Raw genomic sequence first — 17,012 nt, forward strand, 5'->3', positions numbered from 1 at the left:
CTGGTGCAAGTATGATTTCTATAAAAAGACATTTAAAAACAAGGAGCAATGTTGCCATTTGCCTTTAATGGAAAAGTGGCTAGCAGTTACAGTTTTAAAAAAATCTTTTATTAAAAAAAAAAAACTATCCAACTTCTAGGCAATCACCGTTTGAATTTTCAGAAATACACATACACTTGAAAACCAATAGTTTGTATAAAAATAAACTCTGAATGTGTGATTAAAAAGGGTGACCCCCCCAGTCTTCTCAGTTGCATGAATGCGTGATAAAAAGGGGACGAGTCCGTCCAGTGGAGATGGGTCTACCCCAGGGCGGAGGGGGCCTTGGCCTTGGAGGAGAGAGCCTGCTTGAAGCGCCTCTTCAGGTCCTGCATGTTGGGAGAACGCGGCCGGGGGATGATGGAGGCTCTTCTCCTCTCCCCACCGAGGCTGTGCAGCTTGCTCACTTCTTTGCAGAGATGCTGAAACACATCACAGACATCTTCGTAGTTTTCACTGGTGGAAATTTCCAGGAACAGGCTGCCCAGCTCATTGGCCAGTTGGATGCCGTCACGGGTCTGCACCTGTCGGGCGTGCAGAAGGTCCCCCTTGTTGCCCACGATGATGACGGGGGCTTTAGAGTCGGGGTGGACCTTCCGGATGTGCTGGTACAGGGGGCGGATGGAAAGGTAGCTGTCATAGTCCGTGATGGAATAGACCAGCAGGAAGCCCTCTGCCCACTGCACGCACTTGGACAGGGAGTCGACCGCCTGGCTGAGGCTGTCTTGGACCTGAAAAGAGCAAAGTGAGCCCGGATCAAGGACGCCCTCGGTGGGAGAAACTGGAAAGAACATCAAAGCCACCCTTGAAAAAAACGTTTGAAAAAGAAATCACTAAATATAGTTTCAGATGCTACCCAGCTTCTGCAGAAGGAAGCTTTTGATATGGAAAGAGCCAATTCTCAGGCAAGCTCCCTGCCTGGGCTATTTTATTAGCTGTTACCGACACATTACTTTTAACCCCCTTGCTTGGCAGGTAGCCTGTGATTGAAGCAGTCTGTGATGACTTCAATGAGAACTTCAACTCAGGATGGCGCAATTTTTAGGGAACTAACTCAGAATAAACAGAACTTTGAAAATAAGCCAAGATAAATATCTATTCCCCAACCCATAAATATATTTTTAGCATGTCCTTCTTGAGAATGTTACAGAAACAAATTCCTTCCTTCTGTTCTTCCACAAGACCTTTCCTCCCTAGAAGGGAGAGCAATTAGTAACTTGTTAATCAAGTTACATTCCTGACTGCTTGCCATGGGGTTATCTGATTGGAATTACTGCGAGGAACAGCGAGAAACAGGAGCACTTCAGCGGTCCTCGCTAGGGGAGAAGACCCTCCCCAGAATCCCACCCCCACAGTTTTGTTCCGGGTTCCAAGGCTGAGCTGCTTCTCACAGAAGTGGTGAGACCCGTGTAACCGGCGATGCCCCGGCCAGGGCTGCGAAGAGAAGTTAAGCATCTCTTCCCCTTTCCGAGGTGGCAGACAGGAGAAGGCGGCCTCTATAACCACCCACCCTCCCCGCCCCCCATCGTGGACGGTTTCTAACACCCCGACGACTGGCCCCACCCGGGGACGGCACACCCCTCCGTCTGAACGCGTAACAGGCGCGCTTATACACCTGGCTCGGGCCTCTGGAAGCGGAGGAGCCGCCTGCTCTTGCAGTCCTTACCTGGAGGCCCCCGGGAGTGTCCTGGATCTGCAGGGAGAGCTGGTCTCCCTCCACGCACACGAGCCGCGAGTACAACTTGCCTGGAGAAAGAAGGAGAGCTGAGTTTTAAATTCTCACACTCTCCTCAGGAAAAAGAAAATCAGAGCACGCAGCCTCAACAGAACGAAACGAACCTAACCTGTGTTCGGCTCATAATCGCCAATGAACCTCTTGGTCAGGAAGCGCACAATCATTGCTGAAAAGGAAAGAGGAAAATCAGCCGAAGGGCTAGGACGAGACCGTCAAACCGGGACCGTCTCGGGGAAATGGGGGCGTGACGGGCCGCAGTACCGCGGATGCTGCCTGCATCCTCAGGCCCCGCAGGGCCAAGGGTGCGGCCGCGGCCTCCGCGGGTTTTGGGGCGGGTGCGGCCGGGGGTGTGCTACGCGCCGCACCGGCACCCATTCTCCAACAGGTGCCCGCCGGCGAGGGCCCAGGAGTGCAAGGTCCGGGGAAGCGGCGGGAAAGCAGGCTGGCGGGGGGAGGCCGGCAGCGGCCTGGAAGCGTCCGGGCCCCCCTGCGCCCTCCCTTCCGCCGGCAGCCCCCGCTTTCCCCCGGGCGCTCACCGCTCTTGCCCACGCGGCCGGCGCCCAGCACGGCCAGTTTGATGTCCCTGGGCAGGAGGTAGTCGGAGGACGACTCGGGGATGGGCGCGAGCAGAAAGTGTCCGGACATGGTGGGCGCCCGCATGGAGCGCGCGGTCGAGCGCGGGGACACCGGTGCGCGGGGACCTCAGACGCCGGCGCGGCAGACCGGGCCGGCGGCTTTTAAAGGGCTGGGCGCGCTGGGTGCCCCGCGGCCGCCTCCGGCTCCTCCTCTTCCCGCCCCCTCCCGCAGCGGCGCGGAGGGGGCGGAGCCGGAGAGCCCAGAGCACCGTCACAGCGGCGCGCGCGGCCGCTTGACGCTCTCTGCCGGGCCCTGGAGATCCGGCCTCCGCTGTGCCTGCGTAGCCCTGGCGGCCCCCTCCATCCTGCAGAGGCGAGACCGGGTCACTAGACCAGAGATCAGAATTATGAGCTGGGGGACGAAAGCAAGGAAAAATGCAATCGGTCGGATGTTTCTGCAACAATGGGAAGGATAAATTCCTGTCGAATGTTGCCCTTTTTATTTTTGAAAGGTGCTGAGGGGTGACATTATTAGGAAAAAGAGCCCTGACTTAGTATCAGTATAAGGGAGTTGCAGACACTGTGACCTTGCTCCAGATTTGTGAAGGCCCCTTGGGGACAGTCATTGTCTACAGCTCAGCCTCCGAACCCAGCCCCGGGCTGCTGGTGCTGGCTGAGCTGACTCATTAGCGAACACTCAATAAACTAATTGAGAGCTCGGCTCCGGACTAATTCTCCATCAAACACCGTCCTATTACTTGAGTCACGCCTTCGCTTCATCATTCAAGTACTTATTTCTAGGTGTAAAGCGGAGTTTAGGGTGGGCGTGGAAGTGGGAGGAAGAGGACACAAAAGCAAAATCCGGCCAGTCTTGGGTTTCGGGAGCCCACAGTGGCAAGGTAAAAAAGGCTTGGGATTCTGTCCTTGCAGGTTAGACCTTCAGGCCTCTGCCTCCTGTGCTCCAGCCTCACAGGTCCAATTGCCTCTTAGACAGCCCCACCCTCACTCACCCCTTTCTCCATCTTGGTTGTATCAGTTAGCTTTTGCTGCCTGACAAACTGCACGAAACTTACTGCCTTGAAACCGCAATCCCTCACGGTTGCTCACCAGTCTATAGGTCAGTGCAGTGGTTATCCTAATCCAGGCCCGGCTCAGCTGACGTTGGCCGCAGGCTTTCACTCTTCCATGCAGCCGTAGAGACCTGGCGGCAGCGGGCTAGGGGCGATGGGGGCGGGGGTGGGGGCTGGCTGGTGGCTCCAGATTGGTGTCCTCAGGCAGCTGGCCGGCTGCCCGCTGCGATGGTGGGAGGGGCAGTGGCTGAGCCACATGTTTCTCCTCACCCAGAAGGCGGGCCAGGATCATGGTGGCTGGGCAGAGTTCCAAGAGCGTGAGTGGAAGTGTAACAGGCCTCCTGAGACCTAGGCTCCGGGGGGCAACCCATCACCCCTGCTGCCTTCTGTTGGCCAAAGCAAGTCGTGGTGCCAGCCCACATTCCAGGGGCAGGAAGTGCACTCCACTCCTTGGTGAAGAGAGCTGCAAAGCCACATTTGAAAGGGCTGGGATGCAGAGAGGGGTAGGAAAAGAGGTCCGTTTTGGCAGTCGACCACACTGGTGAGTGTGCTAATGTGCCTCCATCCGCCCAGAAGCCCAAGCCAGCGACCTGTGTGCCAGATCCCTGAACACTCGTACCCAGCCCTCGGTTCTGGCCCCTAAGAGGCCTCGACTCTAACCCCTCTCGCTTCCACATGGATTAATCACCAAGTTCCATCATTTCTTCTGCCTCCATTTCTTGGTATCTCATCCTCTCCATCCCTCCTGCTCTCTCTGGTTCTCACTTGAAGAACCCTGAAGCAGACCAGGAGGAGTGGGTGACTGGTTTCCTTGCCCCTCGCTCGGGGGAGCCTCCTCTGGTCACTGCTGCCATCCCCACCCCTGTATCCCAGTTACTCTCAGGGCACCCTTAAGGCAGCACTGATCCCAACTGTCATTACTTTCTGGTGGAATATTTATTTCATGTCTCTCTCCCAGAAGGCAGGGCCTCTAGCTTGTGTCTTTAGTGCCCAGCACATAGTGGCAGCTGGGGCTCGTGAGGTCTTTAATAAATGTTAGTACACTGACAGATTTTCTGAATGAATGGTGTCTTCACTGTGTGAACTGGAGAAGACGGAAGTCACATGTGTAACCATTATCCCAATACCTAGGTTTTGAGAGCAATCGGCTCTCAGGAGAAAGTGTTCCAGGGAATGTCCTGAGCTGAACTGCCTTATTACAGCTGTACTGTCCTTTGGTTCAGCACAAGGCAGTCCCCTTCTGTTCAACTTCAGTTTGACTGGAAAGACTTGAAGCCCGGAACCGCCTTTCCTGACTGGGGAAAAGTCACCATAAAGACAGTTACTATTTACAGAACAACCTTGAAACGATTAGGTTCCAGGGGTCCTTGAGCAGTTCAGTGACAGGGGCCTGGGTTGTTGCCTTTCAGATTCTCTTGGCCTCTCCTTCTTGAACACAAAATGGCTCCTGCTTCACTAAACATCAAGTACTCATCCAAACAGGAAGGGAGGGAGGGACCCTCTTCGTCTCTTTTTATTATGAAATACAATAATTCTCAGAAGAACCCATCAGACTCTCTTACATCTCAGTGGCCAGAACTGAGAAGCTGGGAACGAGTGTATTCATGTACCTAGCGGAGAATACCAGGGTTGCCAGGACTAGCTTGAATCAGTTCCTCCCTGGAGGCCACACACATTGCTACCCTGTTAGAAATCCAGCAACAGAAGAGGCAGCAGTCAATGGGATCTGTCCAAACACCCTTCACTTTCCTGAAGTTAAAATGCAGAACTTAACAAGGGAAAAGGGAGCCCTTTCTTGGCTGAATCATGGGCTTATCTCCTCACCTCCTTCCCTTACATTCCCTGTCAGGTATAAGATCATTTTAGGTTAAGGTCGCCCCATAAGTAAGATTCCTAAGACTGTTCTCTGCCTGGTGACAGCTATGTTCTGTTTTGCACGTACAGTGCACCTTTGCTCAGAACTCAAAATGTTATTCATTCTCCTTGGAAGCTCTTTGCATTTGCAAATACCCAAGATCATCCGTGGCCTTTTATGCGGATACTATGTTACTGACTGTAGAATTATAAACAGCTGTGCCTAAATTGTTGCTGCCTGTCCTCTATTTCATTTGGGATTCCTTTGTATCCAGTTATGTAAAATTGTGGTGCAAGCAGTATGACACAGGCATGCTGAAGTGGTTTTAAAAAGATAATAGAAAAAAAATAAATAATATAAAAAGATAATAGAAATGTGTAGGCAGATATGAATACACAAATCCGTGGGTGTTTAGAATGACTGTGAAGGGTAGAATTTAGTAATATGCAAATAATATCAGGCTTGGAAAGCTATTAACCCTTCACCAGCCAAAGAAGCTTGATTTCTAGCCCTCCGGCAAAACTTTGCCAGGGGTCCTCCCCTACTTCAAGAATGTCTCTCCTACCACCATCCATCACCCAATATCAACTACCTTTCCTGTCTACCCTAAATCCTTGAGGCTGGAGACTCAGACTTTGCCTTCAAGTACTTTCCCCAGTATAAAAATTACGCCTCTCTCCTCTACCAGCTCCCTACTTTAATTCAGCAGCCAAATGATTGAAAATCTACTCTCTGCGAGGCTGTTAAGCGCTGGTACAGAACATAAACGACAGCTTTCTATTATCATTTACTGAGAGGACAACAACGTATAAGATTTGCCTGACTTCACAAACATCCCCATAGTGAAGTTAATTAAAATAATTATCGTTTATCTATCACTGTTGAGTTTACCAAAAAAATTCTCAATTAACTCTTCCTTAATCTTAATCCTGTGAAATGGGTAAAATATCTCCTAAACTGAGGTTTGGACAAGTTTAGTCACTTATTCAAAGTCATAGAGCCATTCAATAGTGGGCATCTCAACCCCCCTGATTTCAAATCTTGGCACTGTGGAGAGCAGGATGGAGAACACTGGTCATGTAAGTGCAATGACAAAGCAGATGGGCTCAGAACTCCAATACAGCTGCAACAATTTAATCTGAATGGGTTTATTTCTGGGTTCTCAACTCTGTTCCACTGATCTCTGTGTCTGTTTTTATACCAATACTATATTGTTTTGATAATTATAGCTTTGTAGTATACTTTGACATCAGGGAGCATGATACCTCCAGCTTTGTCTTTCTCAAGATTGCTTTGCAATTTAGGATCTTTTGTGGTTCTGCATATATTTTAGAACTATTTGTTCTAATTCTGTGAAAATTGCCACTGGAATTTCGATAGGGATTGCACTGAATCTGTAGATTGCTTTGGGTAGTATGGCCATTTTAACAATATTAATTCTTCCAATCCATGAGTATGGAATATCTTTCCATTTATTTGCATCTTCTTCAAGTTCATTGATCAACGTCTTACAGCTTTCAGTGTACAGGTCTTTCACCTCCTTGGTTGAATTAAAGTTTTGTTTTTTTTAAATGTGATTGTAAATGGGATTTTCTTAAATTTTCTTTATGATAGCTTGTTACTAGTGTAAAAACACTACAGATTTCTGTATATTGATTTTGCATCCTGAAACTTTACTGAATTCATTTATTAGTTCTAACAGTTTTTAATGGAGTCTTTAAGGTTTTCTATGTATAGTACCATGTCACCTGCAAACAGTGACAGTTTTACTTCTTACTTTCCAATTTGAATGTCTTTTTTTTTCCTACACATATATGGACAATTAATTTACGACAAAGGAGCCAATAACATACAATGGAGAAAGGACAGTTTTGTCAATAAATGGTGTTGGGATAACTGGACAGCCACAACATGCAAAAGAAGGAAACTAGACCACTATCTTACACCATAGACAAAAACTGACTCAAAATGGATTAGTGACTTGAATGTAAGACCTGAAACCATAAGAATCCTAGAAAACATAGGCAATAACCTTGACATCAATGTTTTTGTGGATCTGACTGCAAAGGCAAGGGAGACAAAAGCAAAAATAAACAAATGGGACTATATCAAACTACAAAGCTTCTGCACAGCAAAAGACACCAAAACAGAAAGGCAGAGATACAAACTACTATGTATATGAAGACATATTTTACAGCACAGGTAATTATAGCTATTATTTTGTAATAACTTTTCTTTTGGCTGTGCCATGCAGCATGTGGGATCTTCTTAGTTCCCTGACCAGGAATCGAACCTGAGCCCCCTGCAGTGGGAGTGTGGAGTCTTAACCACTGGACCACCAGGGAAGTCCCTGTAATAACGTTTAATGGAGTATAATCTATAAAAATGTTGAATCACTATGCTGTACACTTAATATTATAAATCAGCTATACTTAAAAACACACACACACACACACACACAAAGGCAACCCACTGAATGGGAGGAGATATTTGCTAATCATATATCCAGTACGGGGCTAATATCCAAATGTATAAAGAACTAATACAACAACAAAAAATCCAATTATAAAATGGGCAGGGGATCTGAGTAAACATTTTTCCAAAGACATTCAGATGGCCAACAGGCACATGAAAAGATGTTCAACATCAGTAATCATCAGGGAAATGCAAACCAATCACAATGCGATATCACCTCACACCTGTTAGAATGGCTATTATCAAAAACATAAGAAATAAATGTTGGTAGGGTGTGGAGAAAAAGTAACTCCTGTGCACTGGTGGGAATGTAAATTGATGCAGCCACTATGGAAACAGTATGGAGGTTCCTCAAAAAACAGTAGAACTACCGTATGACCCAGCTACTCGGCTTCTGGGTATTTACCTAAAGAATACAAAAACACTAATTTGAAAAGACATATGCACCCTTATAGTCATTGTAGCATTATTTACAATAGCCAAGATATGGAAGTGTCCACAGACAGATGAATGAAGCTGTGACATATATAATAGACTACTCAGCTGTAAAAAAATTGAAATCTTGCCATTTGTGACATGGATGGACCTCAAGGGCATAATGCCAAGTGAAGTAAGTCAGACAGAAAAAGACAAATTCCAAATAATTTCACTCATATGTGGAATCTTATAAAACAAAAGCAAACTCATGGATACAGAGAACAAGACTGGTAGTTACCAGAGGGGAAGAAGGTTGGGAAGTAGGTGAAAAGGGTGAAGGGAGTCAAATGTACGCTGACGGATGTAACTGTACCTTTCTTTGGTGATCACTTTGTAGTGTACACAAGATGTTGATTTATAATGCTGTACACCTGAAACTTGTTAGAAATCTGAAGTGGGGGGGTGGGTAATCAGGAAAAGCTACAGGGAGAAACGACTGGTCCCTGAGCATATTTGACAGATGGAAACACAAGGGTAGACAGAGATCTTATGTAGTTGAGGGAACAGCACGAGCAAAAGCAGGAAGGCAGGAAATATACGGCAAGCAGTCTCAAAGATTAGTATATAGTAGATGACTCAAAGGTTGGGGAGCAGACTGTGTGGATGGCAATGAATGCCTCAGTAAGGAATCATCTGGAGGCTATGGAACGCCACTGAACTGTTCTTGAGGCAGCCCCTAGTATATGCAAGTGCCAGAGCTAGAAGCATCCGAAGGACAGGAGATGGTCTCTGCTCTCAAGGATCTTCAAACTGTTCACTTACTCATCTGCCATGAGCAATTAATCTGAACTCTGTTCTTTCTCAGGAGCAAAAATCCAATCACATCTTCACTTGGGCTAAGCCATCATCTCATTCTGTAGACAGCAGAGTACCCCGTGGCATTTCTTTTCCAATCCAAATGATTTCCACAAATTGCACTCTTGCTAGGAAAGTTTCGAGAGGATTCTCTGTGCCTTTCCCATTAGGGGCTTTGAGAGATGGCCCATCAGTTGCTCCTCACCACTCACCTTTGCTATTGGAAAAGAATCACAATACAGAACCTTGGACTGCTTATTCACATCTCTACACACTTTCTCCACCTCAGCAGCAACAGCTGCAGGTGCTGCCTCACTGTTATTATTTATAACCAAGCAATTTGTCTAAGATTCTATGAAGGTTTCTTGCTTGAATACCAATTTTTTCCTTTAAGTGGGGCTGGGATGAATATGCTATGAACACTATCTCAAATCAAATTCAGCTTAAAATTCTCTTGTGCTCAAAAAATAAGATAAACCTAACTTCTTATATTTTAGCAACGCTTACTGCTAAATGTTAGCCAGTGTTTATATTTAGAATCTTTCCCATCCTAGTGCAGAGAAAAATGCAAATCTACCCTGATGGGAGTACAGAAGATACAGGAAACTGGGGGGCTTTTTGGCCACAACGTTCAGAAGAAAATTTCAGTGTGATACAGTTTATTCAGCCCTTCGGATCGGGTTCAACTGAACATGAACAGGCCTTAAGAGATACTTGGCTAGATCAGAAGAGAAAGTTCAAGAAGCCACGCAGCCTCATTCCCAACCATGGCTCTTATTAACTTAAGAACAGGGTGAAAAGTTTTATAGTTAGAATATTTTTCTTCATTCTCATTGGTTAAGTGTGAGAAAAGGGAATTGTACAGTAAGGGATTAATTTATAAATTCACACTTTGTGATGGTTACTCATTAAAGGACCTGCATTTCAAGGCAGGCATGTAATTTTATCAGAAAACACACATTAGTCAAATCTCAAGGGTTTCAATTTAGTTCATCTCTCCGCTAATAAAACCTTCCAAGCTCATCTGTGTAATAGTTGCACCAAATGGAGGTGCCCAAGAGGGAGTTGGAAATACACATGTAGAGCTTCAGAGAAAGTGAGCTCTGAAATTGAGTCTCAAGACATAGATTTAGTGGTTCTCAAACCGGAGCATGCATCTCCATCACCCAGAGAGCTTGTTGTAAGTGCTGCCCACGCCCCTCCCCGGAATTTCTGATCCAGTAGGTCTGCATTTTTAACAAGTTCCCAGATGCTGATGCTGCGAGCTGGGAAACTATACTTGAAGAACCACTGGCTTAGATCACCCAGAAAGAACTTAGGAGTGACAGATGTACAACATCAAGGAAAATCCAGAGTAAGGGGGACGAAGGAGTCAGACAGGCAGAGGAACCTGGCTAAAGTGTGATGGCAGAAGCCTCGGAAAGAGAAAAAAGGTGTTGGCTCTGACAAATACCAGGGAGATAAAGCCAAATTGGAAAAGGTCTCTAAATTTAATTAGCAGGTGTTTGGTAACCTTTAGGAGTAGTTTCATTAGAGTGGTGTAGGCGGAAGCCATATTTGCAGTGGGAGGCTGGGAATTTAAGCTACAAAAGAATGAGGAAGACAAACGAAAAGCTGCTTGCTTAATTTGCTGGCTTTCAGTAGTCTGTAAGCTGAAGCCAAGGAAGCAGTACATGGAAAGGGTCAAGCAAACAAGAGAAACCACGAAAAATCAGTGAAAACAAGGGCCCTGTAAACATCAACTTTCCCCTTTACTGTCCTTTTACACTTCTTGAAGCCTTATTTTGCCTTGATTTAAATAGGATTTCCGATTGTACTGCTCCTCCTAGATTGTAACTTCCTTAATGGGGTTTGACCTCCAAATATCTCGTAACTTACTGAATCTGACTTTGGGACTGGAAGTGGTAGATTAGGTCAGAAAAGTAGGTAGAGGGCAGATGATATAGGGCTTTGAACGTGCGAATAAAGGCACTTCAGTATTTAGAGGTCAGAAAGACAGTAAGGTCCAGCAAAGACTGCAGTGGAGGTAAAAGGAAACCAGGTTAAGTGTTCCAGAAGCTAAGGAAAGCCAAATTCAATAACCCAACATTTTCTCCCACCAGATTAGCAAAGACTACATTATAATAATCAATGCTGAAGAGAGTGCCAAGACAGCATTTTCACTCACTCACGGAGGGCTAACTGGTACAACCCTTTAGGAAAGCAATCAAAATGAACCAAGAATCCGGAAAGCACAATTTAAACTCAGTATTGTGCATGTGAGAAAACCCATCTTTAAAAATCCAAAAAAGCTTTATGCATGTTCACATAGTATTGCCATTGATAGTATTTTAGAAAACTGCTGCACCATACACCAGATGAAGAGTTCACGTTTTCTGACTACCTGCCCTACGAGTAACTCCCCTTAGCCAGTCTTGTTTGCAGCCCTTCCTTTTCCCAACGTCCAGCCTCACCAGCCCTCCTGAATTGAGATATCTTACATCACCATTTCCTTTTTGACAAGTCACAATTGTACTTCCTTTCACTTAGTCATAGTTAAACACAGAATCAGACTCAAAGCACGCAAGGGACCTCTAGGAATCATTTAGTCCAATCCCTACTTGCAGACGATACCCTCATTTTACAGAAGCAGCAACAGAAAGCCAGGTTAACATGACTGTCTGGAGAATGAACAAAGAAATGTTTGAGGTCTCTTGATTTTTCCACATGAAGGATTTAATAACCCCAATTACTCCTGAGCAAAATGGTTGGTTAGCCCTCAAAATTCAGAAACACTATAGTTTTATAAAGTACATAGGAAAATAAAACTGAACATAAAGTAAGAAATGTCTTAAAAAAAAAAAAAAAAAAAAAGCACTGCTTTTCTCACTAAAGAGCATTTACTGAGTGTGTATTATGTGCCAGGCACTAGAAGTGCAAAATATAAGGCACAGTCCCTAACCTCAGGTCTAGTGAGGAAGGCAGAAGTTTTTAAAAACTATAAACACTGTGGGAAGCAAACACACAAAAATATGGGGGATTTTATTCCACCAACCCAAACCAGAAGTAATCTCTGATTCCAAGCACTTTCATTCCTCTCCTTAAAATGCTTTAATCAGGGATGGTTCACCTATGACTCAAGGTGAGTGAACGACAAGCAAGAATTCCATCAAACAAACAAAGTGTAGGTATTTCGGGCAAAGGCAAGTGCGTGTGCAAAACTGGGGCAACAAAGAGCAGTTCCATTAACACAATTTTCCTAATAGCTAAAGCCATCACGTAGGAAAACAGAAATAAAGAGAAAAACAATTTAGTAGGAACCAGACTAGTTACACATACCTTGAAAACTAAACCATGAGTTACAGAGACACACAGGTTAAGCAATATGCAATATAGTAGGAGGCTCAATAAACATGATGCCTTGAAGCTGCTTTAATAGTTTAAAGGAGAAATCAAAATGTGCCTAAAGGGGCAGGAATGAAGAAATGTCTATGAAAGATATTCATGAAACAGAATTTTAAAATATGCATAGTGACTTCAACCTGGTGCATAAGTGGTACCATCAACTTAAGATGGAAAAACATAGAACAGGAATGCCAACTGACGCAATTTATAAGGTTTTCCTTGTTTTCTGTGGTGGTGCTGGTAAACAATTTCTTTTGACCAACACAGTCATGTTTAAACATAACCCTCTACCACTAGATGTGAATCTTTAAGAGCAATTAATAACCACCATTTACTGAGTTAGGTTAGGAATCCAAGATTCAAAGCCAGGTTTGCTGGATTCCAAAGCAGCCCTATTACCATCACACAACACTAGATGAAACTGAAGGCCACTAACATTGGGTTTTTACCTATTCACAGTGTTTACTAAAATTATAAATAGGTTCTTGTCCTCAAGTCTAATAGTGGGGAGAGAATAGCAAGTGAGTAGTCAAGGTTTTCATTTTAAATAAGCTTGCTACAGGTATTATCACAGAATACTGAAGGATGAGATGTGATCAATTCCCTACTGGATGTTTACCACATCCAATTAAAAATATCCAGGAAGTAACAAAACCTAAAATGTGTTCCAACTAGACAAAGTAGCTTTAAAATATTCCTATTAATATGAAGCAATATAGAACTGATCACTAAAATCCGATTATGCAGCCAGATTGCCTGGGTTTGAATCTTTGCCCAACACTATGCACCTGTAACCTCGGGCAAGTTACTTGTGCCTCAGCTTCCTTTCATGTAAAATGGGCAAAATAAAACTTATTCCAAGTTTTTTATGAGTACATTATGTAAAGTGCTTAGAATGCCACATATTAGATGCTATACAAATACTTACCCAGTTTAAATAAAAAAGGTATTCTAGTTTTTAACACTTCTCTGAGCCCTGCTGCACGAAAGGTCTAAACTCAGAACTAACATGTAACTCACAAAGGACCAGGAAGGGGCTTTAAACCATGTATTTTTAAATAGGAGGCTTCAAAGTTAAGTTCCCGATCCTCAAAACACAGCTACTTAATTTATGATGCAATTATGAGTATCAACTTTTCCTGAGCTTAACTATAATGCAACAGATAACTTTCATTCATTTTAAATCCTTTGTTCATAGGAATTTAGAGACTATTTTCAAACTAATACAAGTATTTTATAAGTAATATCTAGCAGTTTATTAACCAGTGGAGTATACTGCACAACAAACTGCCTCACATCTTTCAGGAAGAAAAACCACTAAATTTGGAAAGTAAAAAGATGTCACCCACTGAATTTGGACACAATTAAAATGTGCTTTAAATGTTTGTTTGGGGAAGGGGGTCACACACTTCTACCCAATTAAGAGAAACATTTACACAGTCCAGGTCTTTTATTTTTTTTACACCCATCATGCCATGAATTCATAGGGAATGGGCTCCAACAGTTCAGGCTCCTTTCCATTGGTTCTCACGAAGTGTGCTTCTCTGGGTGGAGCAGGCTATTAAAAAAAGGTGAGGGAATAATTATGAAAAGTACTGTAACTCAATTTCAAAGTGCTCCCAGAACTGAAAACGTACGTAATACCAAGAAACCCTGCCAAGCACTCACCTGGCGCTTCAGCTGAACCCAAGTACCTTTCTCTTTGGCTTCCTTCTTTTTCTGATCATTTTCCTTCACCCGTTTCAGGAAGCTGTCTCGGCTCTTAGAGTGCTTAATATGCTCGATACGCACATTAATTCTCTTGGCAAGAATCTTGCCCCTGGAGAGAGAAGACACTCTTAAGTGCATCAAAAACACAGCTAAAATTCAGAAAATTCTTTCGACAGTTTCATTTATTAATTAAACCATGAACATTTTTTTACCCACAGATAGGATAAATCAACAAGGTGATGGCAAATCTATAATCATTTATTAAATCTTACTGAATGGGGCCTTGAGGCAAACATCCCCACTTTTAAGCTCTCTTCTGATGAGGTGACAGACTCTGAAATACCAAATAATTTAAGCAAAACCAGACCGCTAATAAAATTTACAACTTATTAAACTTTTTACACTGTGAAAACCAGAACGGCTTAGCTAACAAACCCCACAAGACTTTCCAGTAAGTTTATTACAATTTGTTTCCTCTGACAGGTTACAAGACAAACACCCAGTTTGCTTGAGTTTTAAAAGGGTATTTCCTTTGCCCCACTTGAATGACCAATAAAGACATAAGTCCAACTGGCAAAGTGAAAGGGGGGTGTGAGGGAATACTAAGTAGGCACAAAGAACTATGACATTACTTACTTAACTTGTTTGTTTACAATGATGCCAACAGCATGCTGGGTAACATTGTAGACTCTCCCAGTTTTGCCATGGTAACATTTGTGGGGCATTCCTTTTTGAACAGTGCCCATTCCCTGTTAAGAAAGGAGATAAATGTTATGCCAGCAATTTCCCCTTCCTTTTAAATCCAAAGTAACTGAGATATTCCAAGATTTTTTTTCTTTAGATGGCAACCCAAAAGCTTTCAGAGCCGGTGAAATGTCATTTTCACGTTGCTTTAAGCAATCAAAAAGACAATCATCATTAAGCTCTAGAGTGCCAGGACACATTTAAATACAAATTCACATGATTTCCCCCCCTTAATTTTTCCACTAGCTGTTAAAAACAAGTAATGAGAAAATTCTTAGACTCGAGAATAGCACTTTAAAAACTCTTGTTTATGAAAGTAATATTAAAATAGCCATTCTAGGGACTTCCCTGGTGGCGCAGTGGTTACGAATCCGCCTGCCAATGCAGGGGACACGGGTTCGAGCCCTTATCCGGGAAGATCCCACATGCCGCAGAGCAACTAAGCCCGTGCGCCACAACTACTGAAGACTGCGCGCCTAGAGCCCAAGCTCTGCAACAAGAGAAGCCACCGCAATAAGAAGGCCGTGCACTGCAACGAATACTCGACAACAAAGACACAATGCAGCCAAAAATAAATAAATTTATTACAAAAATAAAAATATAACATAAAATAGCTATTCTATACTCTCACGAGCTCTTTTTCAGGAAATGGATTTTCCCCCGATTAGGAAGATAAAAAGATGCAATACACCCTATTCAGATTTTAATATTAAACACAACTTTTCTAACTTCTAATGTTACTCTGTAGTTATTTCCCCAATTTTATAACTTACCTTGATATCTACAATATCACCTTTCTTGTAGATTCGCATGTATGTGGCCAAAGGAACAACTCCTGCAAAAAAAACAAAAAACCCCAATACAGTCAATATCAAGATTAAAAAGTCAAGAGTAAGATAAATATATAACCTTACTAGCTTTCAACACACACTACTTTTCGGCAGTTACATGTACTTTAAAATCTTGCTAGTCGACAATTTAAGAACCACTATATAAAATTCATGCTTTTTATTTATTACAAATAAGTTAGGTAAATGCTAATTAATGCCATTTATTAAGAACACATTATATGAACCACAACACATATAAAACACAACTGTATGCCACGCTTGCTCCCAAGGAGGGTGGATCTACTCACCATGTTTTCTAAAAGGCCTAGAGAACATGTAGCGGGTGCCCCTCCTCTTTCCCTTTGTGTTGGTCATTTTGGCGAATTACTGAAACCAGAAAGTATCAAACAGTCAAATACAACTGCAAAATTGACATTTGCCCCTTTAGCCAAAAAATGTGTAATTACAAATGCACTAAGTTCAGTAGCAACACCAGAATTAGGCAACTATCTAAAAAGCTGGCTCACGAATCAATAGCTCTTACAAACGGTTAAGAAACAGTAATTTCACCAAGATTTCTGCCAAAACTGCCTAAAACTCCTAAGAAGCAGAACTGGATTTTAGAACCCAAACCAGTATTTTCCCTATTAGAATGTAACAACACAACAGGACTTCCGCCACACTACATCTGTAGAACCCAGCTTAGACTGCCAAGAACACTGGAATTACGAACTAGAAGGCAGTTTATTGTTGCAAAGCACGACAAAACTCAGTTTTGCATTTTTACATAATGGATTAAACCCCTTTTCTTATCAACCTATGGATTTCTCTAATACGGTACCTATTAACTGTCAAAAATGTCTAACTCACTTCATGTATCTAATTACTCAGTTGTTTACCAGAAAATGTGAGGTAGAAGGCTTTATAATCACTGACCTGATTTTGACATAGGTTTTGCCACTTACCTGCTGGGAGACCAACATTTAAACCCTGATCCTCATATGTAAACTGGTTTTAATACTTTTATAATCAACTAAGGTAATGTCTGCAAAACATTGAGCAATTCCTAGCACATGCAAAGCACTTACTAGTAAACAGTACCTTATCATTGCCTAAGAATTCACGTATAGGCTACTGAGTTGAACCTTTCACTTTGTTTCCCAAAAGGTCAAAATAATGGCTTTAATTGCCTCAGATCATCCAAGGGCAGAACTACCATTGCTGACTCCTCCTACCACAAGGCAAAATACACCAAAGACCAGCTTAGGTTGTCGACGGTGTTCTAATGTAAGTCAACCTCTCTATTACCACATCTTAACCTTA

General features: G+C 43.4%; 2 protein-coding genes and 2 non-coding genes across 4 annotated transcripts; all 4 read right to left on the bottom strand.

The window, feature by feature from the left end:
- Positions 1-72: 72 nt before the first annotated feature.
- Positions 73-2,511, bottom strand: RASL11A (RAS like family 11 member A). The gene is made up of 4 exons (XM_061170754.1): positions 2,311-2,511; positions 1,884-1,940; positions 1,706-1,785; positions 73-770 (listed from the first exon to the last, which is right to left on the bottom strand). The coding sequence occupies exons 1-4, from the start codon at positions 2,432-2,434 to the stop codon at positions 303-305; spliced, it is 729 nt and encodes a 242-aa protein (XP_061026737.1). The 5' UTR covers positions 2,435-2,511; the 3' UTR covers positions 73-302.
- An 11,325-nt stretch (positions 2,512-13,836) lies between these two features.
- Positions 13,837-16,082, bottom strand: RPL21 (ribosomal protein L21). Its single transcript, XM_061170996.1, has 5 exons — positions 15,998-16,082; positions 15,633-15,694; positions 14,752-14,864; positions 14,074-14,224; positions 13,837-13,963 (listed from the first exon to the last, which is right to left on the bottom strand). Exons 1-5 carry the CDS (start codon positions 16,062-16,064, stop codon positions 13,874-13,876), a joined length of 483 nt encoding a protein of 160 aa, XP_061026979.1. The 5' UTR covers positions 16,065-16,082; the 3' UTR covers positions 13,837-13,873.
- On the bottom strand, positions 14,581-14,707 carry LOC133076721 (small nucleolar RNA SNORA27). Its single transcript, XR_009697607.1, has one exon. It is a non-coding gene; the product is annotated as a small nucleolar RNA SNORA27 (small nucleolar RNA).
- On the bottom strand, positions 14,970-15,040 carry LOC133076715 (small nucleolar RNA SNORD102). The gene has a single exon (XR_009697602.1). It is a non-coding gene; the product is annotated as a small nucleolar RNA SNORD102 (small nucleolar RNA).
- Positions 16,083-17,012: the final 930 nt, after the last annotated feature.

This window comes from Eubalaena glacialis, chromosome 16 (assembly GCF_028564815.1).
Source record: "Eubalaena glacialis isolate mEubGla1 chromosome 16, mEubGla1.1.hap2.+ XY, whole genome shotgun sequence".
NCBI classification, from domain to species: Eukaryota; Metazoa; Chordata; class Mammalia; order Artiodactyla; family Balaenidae; genus Eubalaena; species Eubalaena glacialis.

Coding starts and splice junctions, on each gene's coding strand:
- RASL11A (XM_061170754.1), bottom strand. CDS start 2,434: ATGCGGGCGCCCACCATGTCCGGACACTTTCTGCTCGCGCCCATCCCC. Junction 1,941..2,310: donor CGGCCGCGTGGGCAAGAGCG/GTGAGCGCCCGG, acceptor TTTCCTTTTCAG/CAATGATTGTGCGCTTCCTG. Junction 1,786..1,883: donor CGATTATGAGCCGAACACAG/GTTAGGTTCGTT, acceptor TTCTTTCTCCAG/GCAAGTTGTACTCGCGGCTC.
- RPL21 (XM_061170996.1), bottom strand. CDS start 16,064: ATGACCAACACAAAGGGAAAGAGGAGGGGCACCCGCTACATGTTCTCT. Junction 14,225..14,751: donor ATTGTAAACAAACAAGTTAA/GTAAGTAATGTC, acceptor TTCTCTCTCCAG/GGGCAAGATTCTTGCCAAGA. Junction 13,964..14,073: donor GGGTTCAGCTGAAGCGCCAG/GTGAGTGCTTGG, acceptor TTTTTTTAATAG/CCTGCTCCACCCAGAGAAGC.